Here is a 17,886-nt window from a genome sequence, read left to right on the forward strand (position 1 = left end):
GAACTCAGTTCTTTGTGCCATATGCCTTTTCTTTTCCTTCTTGTTATGCTTTAACTTTCTAGAAAATGTGTTTCATTTGCCTCAACTGTGAAAATCTGGAATACGTTCTCTGAATGACAGTAAATCTCTTCAAACCAGACTTAAGATAGGGGAAAAGGATATTTGTATTTGTGAGCCCGTAATATATTCCAAGTGTCTCTCACAGTGGCTGACAGATAGTAGAGTGCTCAAAAATATTTGTTGATCTCTTCTGGCAAGATGGTAATCCTATAATGGATGAGACCTATTTTGATAGCTGCTTTACTGTTTAATGCTTTCACTATCTTTTAAAAGGATTGTGGAGTATAGCTGAGTAATTGTTTGAAAATGGTTATATAGATTAACACAGGTTGTCTGTTTCTGATTTTAGGCCTTGGGAGAAATTATTGTGCAAAATGACAGTAGAAATGTTATTCTGCAACAGAACTCTGACATAGGAATCATAACACCTGACTTCTAGTGTCAGCTCTGCTTCTAAATAACTGTTTCTCCGAATCCCTTTCTGTGCCTGAAAATTTGCCCTGAACAATAAAGACATTGGACTAAGTCAGTGAGCTTCATTTCTTACAGAACATTAAATCATTTAGAGAAATTTTTGGAAAAGTATATGCCTGGACCCCCAAGGAAGTTTGATTAAATCATAGTAGGGAATGTGGGGAGAAACATTGTTATTTTATGCAAACTTGCTTTTGAGTTTAATGTGCAGTCACCATTGAAAAAGCACTGGATAGATGGTCTATAAGGGCCATACATCTCTGACAGTCAATAATGGAGAGTGCTATGTATCTTGGTGAAGAGAGCATGGTCTTTATGGTTAGCCAGGTATGCATTTAAATCCTGGCTCTGCTACTTAATAGTTATGTGATATTAAAGAAACTGTTAAGTGACATGGCATCTCTGGCTTTTTCATTTGTAAAATGGAAATACACTATGTACCTGCAATAATAATTATTGGTATTAAGGCCTTCCCCAGTGTCTAGCACATAGTAAGCCCTCAAGTAAATGGTGTCTTTCATATCAAATGTTCAAATGGAGGATGTGAGGAAAATATTGGTCTAGTAAGATTTAACATGTAATTCGAATCAGTTTTTTTTTTTCATTTCCTGTTTCCCTGACAATGGATTCCGGAAACAGAAAATGTGGAAACAATTCACAGCCCTAAGATCTGATGACACTGCAGAAAACAATCTGGCTAATTCTTCCATGGCTGATTGGCTATGATGGCTAGGAAGCTATTGGAAAAAAAAAATTGGCTCAGAGAAGTTAGCAGATGTGGCTTGGGAAGTGCAAGGACATGACTATAATAAGGATTCATCTGTTCAGCTTCATTTCTAATAGTGATACCAGGAGAAAATGACAGATTTTTCATGTTGGTGGGACACTCTGATAAAAACAGTCTTGCTACCACCCCTCCAGCTGTCTTGGCATGTTTGTCAGTGATGTAAAATTCAGGAAAATGGAAATCGCCAGTAACTCTATGGCTGATGCATAGTGACAAGTAATATTTCTATTCATGGTAGTATGTTATACAAAGGGGACCCTGCATGTCAGGTTTGAGGCTTTAGTATACATGAGACTCATAGATTCTACCATCTGATCTCTAAGTAGATTCCAGACTAAATATTTGATAAACATGTAAAATGTCTAGCTTGGTCAGTAATGAGGCTTAGGACATGGTGGACATTACCCTCTAATACCCACAGGCAAAACAGATTTTCTCTTCCAATAGTAATTACCAACTTGGACTTTTATAGCATTTCTGTTGCCACACTTGCATTAACTATTTATGCACTTGCTTTAGCCTTAAATGAGCTAATGAGAGCTCCTTGAGGATGAGGCTCTGTATTTCTCATATTTACATATCCATCCTTTAGCAAAGTTCTACCTTATAACATACAGATTACTGAATGAAGGAATTAATGGATGAATGAATAAATAAAGAGGTAAGTGACTTTTCTTCCTTTATTATTCTTTTGTGTGTGTGTGGTGTGTGTGCGCGCATATGATTTTTGCATCACATAAAATAAACCTGACTTGGAAGATGAGACTTCCAGAATGATGGAGAGAGGACTTCAATATATGTGCCCTTTCCTAAAAGCAAGGAAAACACTATCTAAATTTGTAAAAATCAACTCTTCCAGAACTCTGGCAAGGAAACAAAGGCTTGCAAGAATATGAGAATAATTTAGTCAAGAAAAAAAAAGTTTCAAGTTCTCTCATTATAATGAGAATAATTAGAAATCTGTAATGGAAGCAATTTGAGAAATTCACAAATGTGTGAATGGAATTAAAGATCACAGTCCTAAAAAAACACTGGGTCAAAGAAGCAAACACAAGGGAGATGAGAAAATACAGAGATGAATGAAAATGAAAATGCATGGGATGCAGCTAAGCTAAAGCAGTGCTTAAAGGGAAATTTATAGTTGTAAATGCCTGTATTAGCAAAGACAGAGGATCTCAAATCAATAACCTAAACTTCCATCTTAGAAAAGTAGGAAAAGAATAGCAAACTAAAAACAAAGAAAGCAGGCCAAGGAAAGATTAATGGCAATTAGAATGGAAATAAATGAAACAAACAGTATAAAAATAAAGTAAATGAAATAAAATATTGGTTTTTTGTAAAGATCAGCAAAATTAACAAACCTCTAGTAAGATTGACTGGTAAGAGAGAAGATCCAAATTACTAAACTGAGCATTGAAAATGGAGACTTCATTATCTACTTTAGAAAAATGTTTGGAAAGTATTAAAAGAGAGTACTATGAACAACTTATTACAAAATATAGGTAATGTGCATGAAGTGGAAAGATACTCAGAAAGACCCAAACTACATAAACTGATGCATGAAAAATGAGAAAATCTGAATAGTCCTCTGATAAATAGAGTGAATTACTAATTTTAAAAATCACACAAAAAAGTCCAGATACAGATGCCTTTGCCAGCAAACTGTATCAAATGTTTAGATAGGGTTTAGCACAGATTTTCACCAAGAACAGTAGAGGCAAGAACACTCCCCACAGGCTGGAGATATAAGTACATGTATGAAGACATGAATTAGTATGAATATACTGTGTATACAACCAGAGTTATGAAAAATTGTGCTCTATATGTGTAATAAGAATTATAATGCATTCTTCTGTTATATATAAATTTAAAAAAAGAACACTCCCCACTTATTCTGTGAGGTCATTATTACCCTCATACCAAACCCAAAGATATCATACAAATAGAAAACTACATGCCAATATCACTTTTGAATTTAGGTAATTAAAAAAAAACTCAACAAAATATTAGCGAAACAATCCACTAACAAATAAAAAGAATTATAAGCAAAGATCAAGGGGGGGATTTATCTCAGAAATTCAAGCTTGGTTTAATATCTGAAAACTAGGTAATATAATATACCATAGTAAAAATAAAGAACAACAGCAGTATGATCAATTGCTTCAGTAGATAAAAGAAAAAAATTGGCAAAAATCCATTGAGAATTCATCATTAAAACACTTAAAAATTAAGCATAGGAATGAACTTTCTTAACATGATGGATGAACATCTGTGCAAAATGCACATGACCTTTGGTTTCTTGGCAATGGTTTCTTGAATATAACACCAAAAACCCAGGCAACAAAACATTCAATAATTTGAATTTCATTACATTTGATAATGATTTTGTTGCAAATGATACCAACAAAAGAGTGAAAATGCAGTAAATAGAATGAATGTATTTGCAAATTATATCACTAATAAGGGTATTGAATCCAGAATATATAAATAACTCCTACAACTCAATAACAAAAACAAATAATCTGTTTTTAAAATGGGCAAAGATTTGACTAGAAATTTCTACAAAGAAGTTATGCAAATGAAAAAATGTGCAACACCATTAGTCATTAGGGAAATGCAGTTGGAGACCAAACTGAGATACCATTTCACACACATTAGTTTAGCTATAATAAAGAAGGCAGAAAAAAAGTAACAAGGCTTGGCTTGTATGTAGAGAAATTGGAATTCTTATAAATTGCTGGCAAACATTTGGAAAACCTGAAATATTCTTAAAATGTTACTGTTTGACCTGGCAGATCTATTCCAAAATATATTCTCAAAAGAAATGAAAACATGTCCACACAAATGTTCATTGTTCATAATAACCAGAGCAGAAGAAACCAAAATGTCTGCCACATGATCAATGGAAAACCCAAATGTAATATATCCATGTAATGGAATATTATCTAACAAGAAATGAAGTAATGATACATATTATACTGTGGATGAATCTTGAAAACATTATGCTAAGTGAAAGAAGCAAGTCACAAAAGATCACATACTCTATGATTTTATTTACATCAAATGTCCAGAAAAGGAAATTCTTTAAAGACAGAAAGGAAACCAATGTTGCATGTATCTAGGAAGAAGGGTTAATGGGGAATGGCTGCTAACTGCCATAGGGCTCCTTTTTGGGGTGATGAAAATCAATCTCCCTTTCTCTCTCCCCAGATATCTACCTTTCTCTAAAATATATGTGTAGCCAAGAAGAATTCTCTCTTTTTTTTATTTTTTTAGGATATTAGACATCTTTTTTTTTAATTGCAAAATGTAAAGGCAATCAGTACTTACAATGCACCCACCATGAGGCAGTCATAGAGGAAAGTCCTTTATATATGTTAATGTAAATCTCACAAACTATTCAGAACTGAAAATATTCCCAACTCTCCAGATGAAGATTGTGGAGCTCAGAGATGCTTTATTGATTTTGCCCTAACATCAGTGGTGGAATTAGGATTTCAGCCTAGATCTGTCTGATTTCAAAGTCCTGCTGAGTTGACATTCCTCTACTGGACAAGGAAAATTGGTTTGTGATTTTGTATTTCATCATGGTTCTATACTCACTGGAGAGCTCACTCAAATGAGTCACACTTCTCAGAGTATCTCTGTGTCCTCCTTGGGAGAAAGAGTGGGCAGGGAAAGGATGGGGGGGGGAAAGGATGAGGAGAAGGAGGGAAAGGGAAACCAGAGAACTCAGCTGAGTGCTTGAGGTTAACCTAAACCCAACTTCCCCTAGTTGAGCTTGACAGCTTCTAGCAATACACTTTTACTTAATTAGTTGTGCAAATTTGAAGAATACCAAGTGGTGTTCTGGATCAGAAACCATCAGTTCAATGTGGCAGTGCTTGTGCTTCATGCCTGTGAACCCAGATGCCCTGTCTCTGGATAATAAGTAAGCGGGTAACCCTGGGGAAATGGGAGGAAACACAGTACTACATGCAGATTCTGCACTTGTTCTCAAAGCAAATCTCTGTTGCTGTGGTTGAAATTAAGACCTTAGAGAAAAAGATAATTACAACTTCCAGAGTATTTTTTTCTTGTATTATGTGCTGTTATAGTCACAAAAAACAATGCATGTAACATATAAGTTAAACGGTGTAGCAATGAAATGAATGCTCATGAGCACTGATTAACAGAACAGCAATTTTAACAGCAGCATTGCATCAATACTACTAGAATATAAGCCCTTTGAGGGCATGGATTTTTGTTTTGTTCACTGCTGTATTCCCCAGGACTTAGAATGGTGCCTGGTATACAGTAGGAAATTAATAATATTTTTTAAATAAATACATAAATCCACTCATATTCTCTTTCTTTGGATCATCTCCTCCAGCCTCCCCTCACAGCTAATCATTATTTTATATTCCATGTTTATTATTCCCTTTTTTTGATGCTTTTTTCACATATATATTTCTAAATAACACATCATTTGCTTTGGCTGCTTTTAGAAGTTTAGATGATAGAATTATATGTGTGCTATTGTGAGTTAGGTCTGTTATAAAACATTAGTATGTGGGGTTCATCTATATAAAACTTTATCCAGTTCCTTATCATTGCTGAATTGTATTTTATTAAATGAGTGTCCCATAATGTATTTATCTTTTCTCCCATCAGCATACATTTACCAGTTCAGCTTTTATAAACAAAACTGCTATGAGCATTCTTGCATGTGCTTCCTGGTACACATGTGTATGAGTTTTTCTAGGATGTAAACTTGGGAGAAGGGCTGCAGCTGGAATTTTCATTTCCAACTCCCAAAGGTTAGCCCAGGAGTCAAAACTGCAGTGTGCCCTTTGTCCGCACTAAGCCAGGGTCAGTGGGAGTGCTGTTCAAAATATTTTGAAAGAGAGAGAGAGTTGAAAATTTGTCTGGTGAGACCAGGAGTTATCTCAGGCCTCTAGGCAAAGGGAGATATAGTTAGTAAAAGCCCAGATTCTAAAATCCTTTTCATGAATTCTCTTCTGTTTTTACAGGCTCTTTTGTGCAATGCATGCTTTATTAAACTCATATTGAATAAAATGTTGATTAATTAACTTAGTCTTTCATTGACTATAAATTTGATTAGATTATTGTATATAATAACAATATTTAAAATTTCACTATAGATGAAAATTTGTATTATTATAATTTTTAATGATAATAACAACTAACTAACATAAGGTCTACCCTCATAATAATATTTAAGTGCACAATGTTATATTGTTAACTAGGCACAACTTGATCAAAAGACCTCTAGAACTAACTAACCTTACATTACTAACCATCCATTGAACAATTCCCCATTTCTGTTTCTTAAAGGCCCTTACAAGAGGACTTCTTATTTACTTTCTGCAGGTTTCCATTTTGTTGCCATTTTGATATTTATTCTGTGACCACATAATAATATTGTCATCATCTTCATCTCAGTTACACCTACATACTTTTTTGGTGTGGAGATGTACCAGGGATTGAACTCAGGGACACTCAATCACAAAGCCATATTCCCAGCCATATTTTTGTATTTTATGTAGAGACAAGATCTCACTGAGTTGGTTAGCACCTTGATGTTGCTAAGGCTGGCTTTGAACCCAGGATCATCCTGCCTCAGCCTCCCAACCTATTGGTATAATAGGTGTTCACCACTACACCCAGCTACCCTTATATACTTTTATGCTATTGAAAAAAATAATCCTGCCTTTGAGGTGCTTTCACATCTGCAGAAAACTGAACTGTATATCATTTACTATATCTTACTGTTCTTTGCTCCTTGTTTTTCTTCTCTGCTAGAGAGTGAAAATATCTTGATCACCAGTATCCCTAGAACCTAATTTTGTACCTCATCCATAGGGGTAGTGCCACATGTTGAATTGAACCAATTTACCTAATCTCAAACTTCAATCTCCATAACGTGGTTTTCCAGTGATTAAGAATCTACATTTTGGAGTCATACTTACCGAGGATGGAATTCTGGCATTGCAGTTTATAGACCTGTGATCTTGGGCAAATTTATTTAATTGTTCTGAGCACCAGTTTCCTCTTCTGCAATATAGCAATGATACAGAGCTACCTGGAAGGGCTGTTGGGAAAATTAAATGAGATAATTATGAAATGATCTGTCATGTAGAGTGCTTAAATACAGATTCCTCTGATTTTATTTGAACTGTTTGTGTTACTTATAAAAGTCAAAAAGGTGAAGAGAGGAGGTAGAATCTTGTGTAAAACTTTGGCTTCTCCTTGTTTCAGGACTGAGGATGGAAACACATATTTTACCCATGGAAATGGTGCTTTAGCCCAAAGAAAGACATTCTTTGCATTTGTCTGAATTGTAGGTCAGAAGTAAGTTCCATTCTTGTGAAATGCATGGCCTTGCTAGTCTTGATTTAGTGGTTAGACTCTTGATAGCATTTTACTTAGGGAAGGACAGGGAAGGTTTGCAAGGAGAGTAGATTGTCTACCTGTTTATAGAATATTTCAAGTGCTTTTTCTTGTACCTAGGATTTGAATAAAGGCTGATATTTATCTTGGAGATTCAGTAATTGTAAAGTGTAGCCTAAGTGAAAACTTTCTTGGCTCTTGCCCTGCCTACACGGGGGGTTGAGTGGAAGATAAATATTGATGCATTTTTGGATTCCGATGCATGTGTTAAGCATGATAAAAAACAAGCCATTAATAGGAAGTAAAAACAAGTAGTGGGAAGATGATAGGGTGAAGAAAACTGTTGGATTTGGAGTCAAACCATTCTGAGCTGTCCTTTCCATGTCTTAACTTTTTTTCATCTTTACAATGAATATACTAATGAGAAAGTATGCTTGTCTTGACAAGTTGTGGAGTGTTGAAATGACCCAACTCACCAAACAGGCTCCCATTAAGTCTTATTTTCCTCACTAAGGAAGAATTACTCGTAAAATATAGGAGTTATATTCCTGTGGTTGAGAGTTGGGCAGTTGTCATCTATCTGAAGCAGATTAACCACAGGTGGTCACTGAGTTTTACTTATGCTTAAGCATGGAACGTAGGAAAGACCTAAATTGACCTTTGGTAATGAATAACCATGTTCTATTTGTTCAAACTAGAATTAATTACAATGGGAGATTAAGAATTACCATTCCATGAGGGTTTTGGATTGGCTTTCTTGCCCTTCTCTTTCACTTCCACCTAGAAGAATTCAGGCACAAATATTCTTATGGTTAGGCAGTCAACTAGGTGACTTCTGAAGTTCCATCATTATTCAAGGAACCTATGAATTTTGTAATGGCCAAATGTTTTGATAACAACCAAAACAATGTCCAGCATCACTGTGTATCATTTCTCAACAAAAGCTTCAGGCCTACCTAGAGATTCTGCTACTTAATTTTGTAGAATGGGGCAGGGGAATATGATCTGGAGAGACTTTTAAGGGAAGTGAAGGAATGGAAGAAAAGACCATTGAAGACTAGCTTGATAATACTAACTGTGATCCTTCACCTGTGTATTCATCCCAAGGACCATTGTCTGATTATCCATTGTCTGACTTATATTGCCACTCATAGTAGCAACTCAGTAGAATGGGTGATATTATCCCCATTTTATGGATGAGATTCCAGGGTTAGAGAGCTAAAGGAGAACACAACAAATTGTTTTGATATTTGGTGTAGTTTGGCTATAGATCTTGTTTCAGATGAGATAAAGCTATAGGATACTGTTTAATTACTCCGAAAATGTTGCCTGACCACCCACTTAAATTAGATAACTTAACCTCAGGTTTCCTTCCTACATTCTTGACTCATATAGACATTTCCTACGAGATTGGTTGATCCCAGAGAACTTTCCTAAATCCCATAGCAGGATCCAAATGGTCTGTCTACACCTGAGGAAACCCTACAAACACCATCCTTAGAAGAAATCCCAGGAAAATTCAGCTTCACAGTAACTAATTTGAGCAATGAATAATAGTAGTTTATGCATACAGTTTATTCCTTAAGACTTTAGGATTCTGCCCTCCTGTGTCTGCTACCCACTGACATGTTTTGCTTTGTGATTTGTGTGTCTTTCTAGTTTGGAGAATGCCAGGGACCACGTTTTGCCCATCGACTATTACTTTCCACCTCAGAAGACATGCCTGATCTGTGGGGATGAAGCTTCTGGCTGTCACTATGGGGCTCTCACATGTGGCAGCTGCAAGGTCTTCTTCAAAAGAGCTGCTGAAGGTAAAGCCTTATGCACACTCACTTCTATTTCCCTTTCTCCTTTTCCTCTCAGAGTGACACATTCCAGGGCCCAGGATTCATGTTGGTGATAGGGTCATTGGCAGAGTTGTCTTATAAAACTCAGAAGCGCAAAGAAGCAGATTTTCATACTTGCTGGTCTCCAGGCTTTGGCTCCCTTGGTTGTATAGGCAATACAGGCAATGAAGGTGGTCCCAGCTGGTGCTTGGTGTTCAGTGGGTCCTAGGAATAAAAGAAAAATTAATGATTTGAAAAATGTAATTTCCTTCCTGCTTGTTTTCCACTCTGCTGCCTAGTGAGGGAAAAAATTGTCCTTATTAGAGAGGTTAGAAGTGGAGAAACCCCAACTGAGTCCCCAGCCTGTTCTCAGTGGTGAATATAAGACTGTTCCTCGGCAAAAGACTTCCTGGCCTCAGCCCCAGAAAGGAAGTGTTCTCGCTGTTCAGCAGGCCATCAGTCTCTGCACCTGCTCCCTCCTGCTGCTGCCTCCTTGGGATCTCTCTTTGCATTAATAGCTCCTGAGTAGGTAAGAACCCGGAGTGAAAAAGGGCTTTTATTGTCCTCACTAGAGGAATGACCTCAGGGCCTCCTCATTGGTCCAGAATCTCAAGCTAAGTAGTATTTTATATCTATCTAAGTAGGCTGAAATCCTGGTTGCTTAATCCTATTTCACTTGAAACAACTCATGTCTGCTCAGCACCCAGAGGTGCTCCTCCTATATCCTATAAGGATGAATTGCCATTTTCAGACCTGTTATATATTCTAGTGACTGTCCTAACCACCTGGGGCTTAAGCCTCTATTTGTCAACTTCACTCCCCTCCTTGTACTAAGGGCTTCCTTCTCAAAGGGACACTGTACACCAGCCCCACACAAAGATTCTCTGCTATGTGGCCAGATCTGATTGTTAAACACCAGTGTGCTCGCCTGCCCCACTTTCCAAAAAGCAGCTACTTCCTCCCAAGGCCTTTTTCTCTTCCTGGTCTGGAAGAGTCAGAGTTCTAAGTCACAACCAAGACAGAGAGCCTTTCCTCATGTAAGGGCTATAAATCCTGAGGACAGTCTTAAGAGAGGTATGTAGTTCACACCTTTCACCAGGAATGTGCTGATATCCATCAGAGGGCAGCAGAAGTACTGGAGAGTTCTTGGGTTCAAGAGGAAAAGTAGAAGTCTGGCATGGTGGCACATACAATATGGCAAGGGTGCATATTGCTGTTAATCGCAGCAACTTGGGAGACTAAGGCAAAAATATTCCAAGTTCAAGGAGAGCCTCAGTAACTTAGCAAAATCCTCAGCAACTGAGACCCTGTCTCATAAAATAAAAAGGCCTAAGGACATGGCTCAGTGATAAAGTGCCCTTGGCTTCAATCCCTGATACTGCCAAAGAGAAAGAGAGACATACATACATACAGACAGACAGACAGACAGACACACACACACACACAAACACACACACACACACACACACACACACACACACACACACACATAGAAAGAGAGAAAACAAAGTTAAAAAATAGGTACCCTTTACCTTGCCTCATTTTTGATAACCAATCATAAATGATGATGGTAGTTTCATCATTTTCTTCCAATGCCCAAAGACATAAGGAGGCAATTAACATTTTATTTTACTAAAAACATGCTTTATATTCCAACTATACCCCTGCAACTGTTCATGCTGGGCTAATACAAAGTTCAGGGCCCATGCTACATACAGGCAATTTCAAAAGACCTGAGAGAACTGCCTTCCCTTCTTAACAGTACTTATGAAAGATTATTGTCAGCAAAGGAAGCAAGGAGAAGGTTCAGGGACTTTAGATTACCCCAGCTTTACCAGTAATACTCTGACACTTCCCCATACCCTGTCATCTCAAAGGCACTGTATCTGGGGCAGTGAATGGCCCAGAGATGCTGTCTAGTATTTCAGCAAGTTCGGCACCACAGTAGTTAGTAGTCATATCAGATTTTGATATGATAGAAAATGAGTTCAAGTAAACATGCAAATAAACAAATTCAGTAATAAAATAGATTAGATTAAACTAATGTGGGTTTTACAAATCTGGATTATTAAATTGTTGTTTTCAAAAAATGGGGAAAGTGATCAACCATATTGTGAAGGGTAGATATTGCTGTCACATTATATTTCCCACATGGGAGATTCATGAAGAACTTAGGGCTGAAAGAAGGAGATGGGCAGAAGGGCATTTGGTGGGGGTGTGTACATGGGAGATGCTCTGCTATGATGCAGATCCTGGGCTATTTAAAACAGTGAAGAGAAGTGATGAGGTAGTGGATGGAAGGAATAACCCAACTTTCAGAGTACTTAGAAATCCTATAAGATCTCAAAATGCTGCAGACCCTAGAATCACTTAAGTTAGGGAAACTCGGTAATATTGTCTTTAAGAAATTGACCATCTGTGAGCTCATGGGATCAAAATCACTTGAAAAGCCATAGACAGACAGCAAGCCTTTTGAGCCTATTGGTTACTTTGAAAAATGGACCCCAGATTCCAGTTTTGAGGCCTTTGAGGGACAGGAGAAGGGGGTTTAAAAATAACACACACAGATGTGGTGACACATCTGTAATTCCTACAACTTGGGAATCTGAGACAGGAGGATTGCAAGTTTAAGGCCAGCCTGGGCAATGGAATGAGCCCTTGTCTCAAAAAGGGCTGGGGATGTTAGCTCAGTGGTAGTATGCCCCTGAGTTTTAATCAGCAATACCCAATCCCCCACATTCCCCTCACCACACACACACACACACACACACACACACACACACAGGAAAAAAAACCCTCAAAAATAAATAAATAATTGGTGTTTTGGTGTTTTCTTTCTCCTCCCAGCAGCTATAAAGTTAGAAGGCTTGAGTTTACTGCTGTCATTATCCTTATTTGAAGGCAGGGGGCTGTCTTATTACCTAAGGAGAACATTTATTGATTTGTTTTCTTTCCATTTTTACAATGCATCTTTATTGCCCAAATAGCCTTTCTGAAGGTGGTTCTGCATTTGCGTTGCTTATACTTAGAATTCTACCTGTTTTGAGAGAGTAGGAACACAAATCTTTCTCTTCCTCATTTGTTTGTTGCTCTCAGCTAACTCATACTGAGTATTCCGAGTGTTGATTATCACTTTATTCATAGTTTTCAGAAATCTCTGGACTGGGCACAGGTACAAGAGTTAAAAGCCTGGTGTGTCAGACAGAAATGCATTTCTAGATTTGGTGGTTCATAAAGCATGAAGCTTTAATGCTGTCACTGGTGAAGAGCTCTGCACAAAATCTAAGGTAATCTGGCCAGGTTCTCCCCACCACCACCATCAGGGAAGTAGAGGGGGAAGAGTCCCACATTTTTTCATTGTTAGTAATACCAGGGAATATGAATGAGGCAGGGAATAATTTGCATATTTTTGAAAGAAGAAATAATGGTATTAGGCCATAAGGGTAAAATCACTAAAATCTTTAGTAAGTTTCCCTTGAATGTGGAGGGGTATGGGAGTTGTTTGGGGGATAGGCTGTGGGTTAGTAAAAAGCATGAGTAAAAAAGCAGGTTTGTGGTGTGAGTAGGGGAATTAGAAATGAAGGGGAAGGCATGTAGGATACTATCTACAAACCTAGGAGGTCAAACAAACGAAGGTAATACCCATATAGAGCAACTTACAGAGATTTGGTTGTGTAACGTTGAATAATAAATTCCCTCCTTTCAACATCAGTTTTCCTTTTGTAGTATAAGGGGAGGGGGTTGGACTAGATTTTTTATAATGTCCTTTTGGCTTAGACTTTTTGTGAAAGTTGTACAAATATCTCACCTTTATTACAGCTATCATGCATTTATACCTGTGTACACTTTTGGTTTTGCCTTCCCAATAGGAGGTAATCCTCAGATCCTAACAGGGATGAGAGGTGGGAGGGAAAGGGAGTGAGAAGGGAAATTGCATGGAAATGGAAGGCGATCCTCAGGGTTATACAAAATGTCATATAAGAGGAAAGGAGGGGTAAGACAAGTTAATACAAATGGAAGAAATGATTTACAGTAGAAGGGGTAGAGAGAGAAAAGGGGAGGGGAGGGGAGGGGAGGGGGAATAGTAGAGAATAGGACAGACAGCAGAATACATCAGACACTAGAAAGGCAATATATCAATCAATGGAAGGGAAACTGATGTGATACAGCAATCTGTATACGGGGTAAAAGCGGGAGTTCATAATCCACTTGAATCAAACCGTGTAATATGATGTATTAAGAACTATGTAATGTTATGAACGACCAATAAAAAATAAAAAAATAAAAAAAATTAAAAAAAGAAAAATATATGAAAAATATGTTCAAATCAAAAAAAAAAAAAAAAAAAAAACAAAGATGGTGCCAGAGCCAGCTAGAGAGCAAGTGCACTATGCACAGTAGGGTTAAAACCCAGGACTCTGAGATTCTCCCTTGTGACCATGGCTGGGTAACTTCCTTTCTTTTCCATTTTCTCATCTGGAAAATCAGGATATGAATCCCCATCTCCCCCTCATCATGTTTCAAAGAGGGCTAATTAATTCATCATGTGCATTATGTGCTCAAGAATTTACTATTTTTCAGACATTTTCTAGTAAAACATTAGAGATTGTACATCCATTTGTTTTGTACACATGGAGCGCTGTTTGGTACACATCATAAAATTGAAACTGTAGTTTACATTCTGAGCTCAAAGAATTACACCATCCTCACTGATGTTTACAATAGGTCCCAATTTAGTTTCCTTGGCAGATTTTATATAAGTATGGCTTTGATTCTCTCTCATGCCCCAGGTTTTTGTGAGGGAAGAAATGTAAGTGAACCCATATTGAACTCTTTCTGTCCTTTAAATCCACTCTTTCCCACCTCAACTCATATGGAATTGAATGTTACCTCTTTTTTGGAGTGTTGCAGAGAGTTTTTGGTGAATGTTAGTTTCCTCTTCACTCCCTGACTTTTTCAGTAACATTTCCCAGGGGCAAATTAACTCTGCCAGGAGGATCTGCTTATAGCTTCAATAGACTTTATCAGGTATCTTTGGCCAAGAAGTTGACTGGTCTTGACTTTGTGAGTCTTAGAAATCTTTTCACAAAGCTCCTCTCATCTTTCTGTTTCTCATTTTCTTAAAAAGTCACTGCCAGACTTTAGATCAGAGGTTGATAAACTTTCTGTAAAGGGCCAGGTAGTAAATATTTTAGGCTTTGCAGGTCACATGGTCTCCCTCCTCTCAACTAGTCAGCTCTGATTTTGTAATGTGAACTCAGCAATAGACAATACACAAACTAATAACTGGGCTCCAATAAAACTTTATGGGCACTGAAATTAGAATTTCATTTAATTTTTACGTTATGAAATAATATTTTTTTTTACTTTCATCAACCATTAAAACTGTAAAACTTAATCACAGTTCTTACAACTCACAAAAACAGGTGGTATTACTGGATTTGGCTTTTGGGCTACAGTGTGTTGACCAACACTGAACATAGTTGTAAATCTGCATAATAATTTTTCTCTTTCCAGTCTCCTAATATTTTAGTAACTTTCTAGGTTATCTAATTTTGAAAATGCTTCCCAGAATGCCTAGTTCAATGAAGCTTCTTGGTCTTGAGCTTTCTTTGGGGTGGAAGGGGGCTACCAAGGTTGAACTCAGGGGCACAACCACTGAGCCACATCCCCAGCCCTATTTTGTATTTTATTAAGAGACAGGGTCTCACTGAGTTGCTTAGCATCTTGCTTTTGCTGAAGCTGGCTTTGAACTTGCAATCCTCCTACCTCAGCCTCCTGAGCCACTGGAATTATAGATGTGCACCACTGTGCCCGGTGGTTCTGAGTTTTTTTAATAAACAGGAGAAAATGAATCTGGGAATGCTAGAATATAGATACTTTTTGATGAGCTAGTACATGACTTCCCCTTGAAATATCCAGAGGATAAACTGAAAACATTTGACACATTTTCTAAACTTTTGTGTGATACTTTTTCTGTTAAATGAAAAATATATGAATGAGTTTTGCTGGATGCCACTTATACTCCACATGGTAAGGAAGAATGGCTTTGGGGACTATCCGCTACCAAATGATATGAAAAAAAAATATCTGTTTCATAGAAAGTAGAGCCCATGTGGCCATCTGAATTGTGGCTCTGTCACATATTACCCTATGGTTCTCTGTACTCACACATTTTCTGGCTTAACTCTGGCCTTCCTTATAATAATATGAGATCCCAGACTTGCAGAATAAATAATTCAGCACTGTAACTCACTGCAGTTGATACCCAGCCAAATCTCTGTCAGTGCCCAAATTCGGAGTCATGCCAAGAAATTGCCATTGATGCTCTATAGTGTCCTATGCCTGCTTATTTATAGCATGTGCATTTTATTAAATGGTGATTAACCAGAAGTTGCCATAGCACTTGTATCATTATATAAATCTCTTTAATGTTTACATGACCTTTGTCATTTGCAAGATCTCTTAAGTCTCTTACCTCCTTCCATCATGTCTTACTGGTTTCCCAGTCCCTTATCATTTTTTTTTTGGGGGGGGGGGCTGTACATACAGTAAAACCTGAAGCTTCTTCAATTCTTCACAATAATCCCTTGGTGACTGTCAAACTCTGGGTAGTTCATTTGTGCAGTTGGCTTTTATTTGCAAGGGTAAGTAGTAGATGTACTTTCTCTTCAGAGGTAAGAATTATGTATTACTTCTTTGGGCTTTAGTCCCACACCAGGAAACATACTGTCCCTCAAGGTACTTGAGCTCTACAAGAAATCATCATTGTAAAAATAATCCCTTAAATATAATAGCCATGCATGCATATTTTTGGAACTTGTTGTTCAGGTGTCCATGCTCTGTACCCTGCCCACTTCACAGTTACATAACTGTTGTTAGCTTCTAAGGAGGCAGATGAACTTGGTAAGTAAACCTGTTGAAGAAAGAACTGGGACTGGGAAGTGAATAACTTGCTATAAAGAGAACAAGAATTAGAGTTCTCAGTCCCTTTGCTTCCATTCTGTGTAGTGACTCCTGAGACACCCTAGTAGAATCACTATACCTCCTGGCTATGCTAGTGCCTATGTGAACAGTGCACATCACATGAATAGTAAATCTGGTAGTAAATTTACTCATGCATTCAGTCAGTAAACATTTCACAAGTGTTTACTACATACAAGGTATTGAGTTCACATACTCAACTAAAGATCCTCTTTGAAGAGATTGTAGTCTGGTGATTTTAACCCTGGCTATCTGAAAAGAGCTTCAATAGCTGAAAGGCCAACACATTTACTATTCATTTGAATTTTCCTTTCACCTGGGACAGAAGGACAAGTCATTTTCTTGGTCTTCCATAGGTACAAACTTAGAATTTCTAGTTGATCAACATGTAGGCACTAAGTAGTATAGCTGCAATTTGAACTTAGATCTTCTGAAGCCAAAGGCAGCATTTACTCTGTTTTAATACAGACTCCCCTCAAATATATAAATATACTAACACAAAGTAGAAAGGAAATATTATGCCTATGCAAATAAGCAAGGCAACAATGAAAAAGACCAAGAGAGTCAAGATATAAAGGAAGAAAATTCAGATGTACATATCACGGTGAGAAACTAAGGATGCACTAAAGAGCACTGACATCAAAGGGAGTTTATCCTTTTAAGTAGGTGATAAAAACTTTAAACAGCTGGTAGTTTACCAGCTACTCTCTCCATTAACTCAGGCCAGGGACATGTGAGCCATCCCCCTTCTAACAACTCATAGTCGTCAGATGGATAACACTCTCATCACACAACCAGAGAAGAAGAAGCACAATTTAATACTTGTGCTCATAAGAAGTTTTGCTTCATATTACCAAGCTAAGGGAAGAAAGTTCAGAGACAGGATGTATGGATATAAATGGTACATGCATGGCTCCTTGGCCTTTCCTCTGAGCCTTCTCAGTAGAGCATGCTGCAGTATGTCTTACATGGGGCCAGGAACAAGAGAAATCCATTTTCTCCTCTTTTATGTCTGAAAACAAAGAATGCTGGGGCTGGGGATGTGGCTCAAGTGGTAGCGCGCTATGCCTGGCATGCGTGCGGCCCGGGTTCGATCCTCAGCACCACATACCAACAAAGATGTTGTGTCCGCCGAGAACTAAAGATAAATATTAAAAATTCTCTCTCTCTCTCTCTCTCTCTCTCTCTCTCTCTCTCTCTCTCTCTTAAAAAAAAAGAATGCTGTCTTTTAGGACAGGGCTTAGAAATCACAGATTGTTATTTTTCTCTATCAGGGGTTTAACATTCTGTTCTTCCTTCCTCTCTCGGGATGCCTTATTGTGAGGATGGACCTTGACTTCATTGTGGTATCTGAATCTGTAC

The 17,886-nt window shown here is 37.7% G+C and overlaps 1 protein-coding gene across 1 annotated transcript in view; it reads left to right on the forward strand.

Moving 5' to 3' along the window:
- Ar (androgen receptor) overlaps nt 1-17,886 on the forward strand; it is a 172,126-nt gene that overhangs the window by 85,703 nt on the left and 68,537 nt on the right. Inside the window, exon 2 of the mRNA XM_026399979.2 lies at nt 9,374-9,525. Coding sequence (XP_026255764.1) covers nt 9,374-9,525 — 152 coding nt within the window. The remainder of the gene's footprint in view (nt 1-9,373; nt 9,526-17,886) is intronic.

The sequence above is a fragment of the Urocitellus parryii genome, chromosome X (assembly GCF_045843805.1).
Source record: "Urocitellus parryii isolate mUroPar1 chromosome X, mUroPar1.hap1, whole genome shotgun sequence".
NCBI classification, from domain to species: Eukaryota; Metazoa; Chordata; class Mammalia; order Rodentia; family Sciuridae; genus Urocitellus; species Urocitellus parryii.